The sequence below is a fragment of the Chrysochloris asiatica genome, unplaced genomic scaffold, assembly GCF_000296735.1.
Source record: "Chrysochloris asiatica unplaced genomic scaffold, ChrAsi1.0 scaffold00067, whole genome shotgun sequence".
Lineage (NCBI taxonomy): Eukaryota > Metazoa > Chordata > Mammalia > Afrosoricida > Chrysochloridae > Chrysochloris > Chrysochloris asiatica.
The window spans coordinates 15,330,536-15,331,828 of NW_006408585.1; the positions used below are offsets into that span (position 1 = coordinate 15,330,536).

General features: G+C 35.8%; 1 protein-coding gene across 1 annotated transcript in view; it reads left to right on the plus strand.

Annotated features, from left to right (window-relative positions):
• The window catches only part of GMFB (glia maturation factor, beta), a 23,520-nt gene extending 22,936 nt beyond the window's left edge, over window positions 1–584 (plus strand). Inside the window, exon 6 of the mRNA XM_006864646.1 lies at window positions 466–584. Within this exon, the coding sequence (XP_006864708.1) occupies window positions 466–584 (119 nt within the window). The remainder of the gene's footprint in view (window positions 1–465) is intronic.
• Window positions 585–1,293: the final 709 nt, after the last annotated feature.

Here is a 1,293-nt window from a genome sequence, read left to right on the forward strand (position 1 = left end):
AGATATTTATAGCCTCGGAAACCCTATACGGGGTCACTGTGAGTTGGAGCCAAGTCTACAATGCTCAGCAGCATCCCAGGCTATAGCTAGAGATTAGATTTCCCAGGTCTTTAATTCTGTGGCATCCTTGGTGACTCTGTAGGAGAAGCACTGGACACGTAACTTCAAGCTTGGCAGTTCAAACCCACCAGCCGCTCCACCAGACATTAATTATCCATCTTAATATCTGATTAAAACTCTTGAGGCCATTCTCAAGATTGTAGGCACATTCTACTCGATGGCATTTGACAACAACAACAACATAGATTTATGTGTTTATAATTTAGTTATGTCTCGTGCTGACAGCCTGCAATATAATATTTAAAATTACAGTCAATATACATTTAGGTAGCATTTTGTAAACTCGGTAGAAAAGGAAATCCTTGATTAATGTCATGTTTTAAAAGTATATAATCTCTTTTCCAGGATGTAAGCCTGAACAACAGATGATGTATGCTGGGAGTAAGAATAAACTAGTCCAAACAGCTGAACTAACCAAGGTAGTCTTTTATTTGACTTGCTTTTGTAACAGTGTTTTCCCTTAAAACACATTACTGAGGGAGAAAAAAGATTATGTAATCTAAGACTTTGCTCTTTTTTTCATGATGACCAGGTCTTACAGTACTGTTTTTATTTTCGAGTTATATACTTTTTAAGTACCTGCAGAGTATAAATAAAGCAAGAACTAAACTAATCTGAAGGGCTAAATGTTTTATGTAGTTGATTTAGAACAGAACAGTAAACTAGTCAAAGCTTTTTGTTATGTGAAAATAGGACTGTAGAAGGCTTTGAGTCAAAAGGTGTTTTTTGGATTGGGAATTATAAATTGATTAAAACATCAATTTTCATTTAAACTCTAAGCAGCTTTAGCAAAGCTACTGTTAATATTTAGTTTTTTGAGAGATCTTTATCTTCCATAATGTAATTACTAGTTGATAAAATCGTCTACAGCTGGTATTGCCATAGGACCCTCAAACTAAGGAGCACCTGTATAAACTTTTGTTCCTATTAGCTATACTGATTTTAGCTGCATATACTTACGGTGTTCTTTTAGAGCTGGTGTGGGAACTTATTTTTCTGTCAAAATTTATAACATCATTTGCAGGCTATACAAAATTATCTACTTAATAGCTTGCTATATTTGGTCAACCATTAACTCACCACTAAGATGATGGATGGAACTGCTGTTGCCTTGGCAGGGCCAGATCAAATGATTTCAAGGGCCTTATATGGCCCACAGAGTCCTGGTGTGGC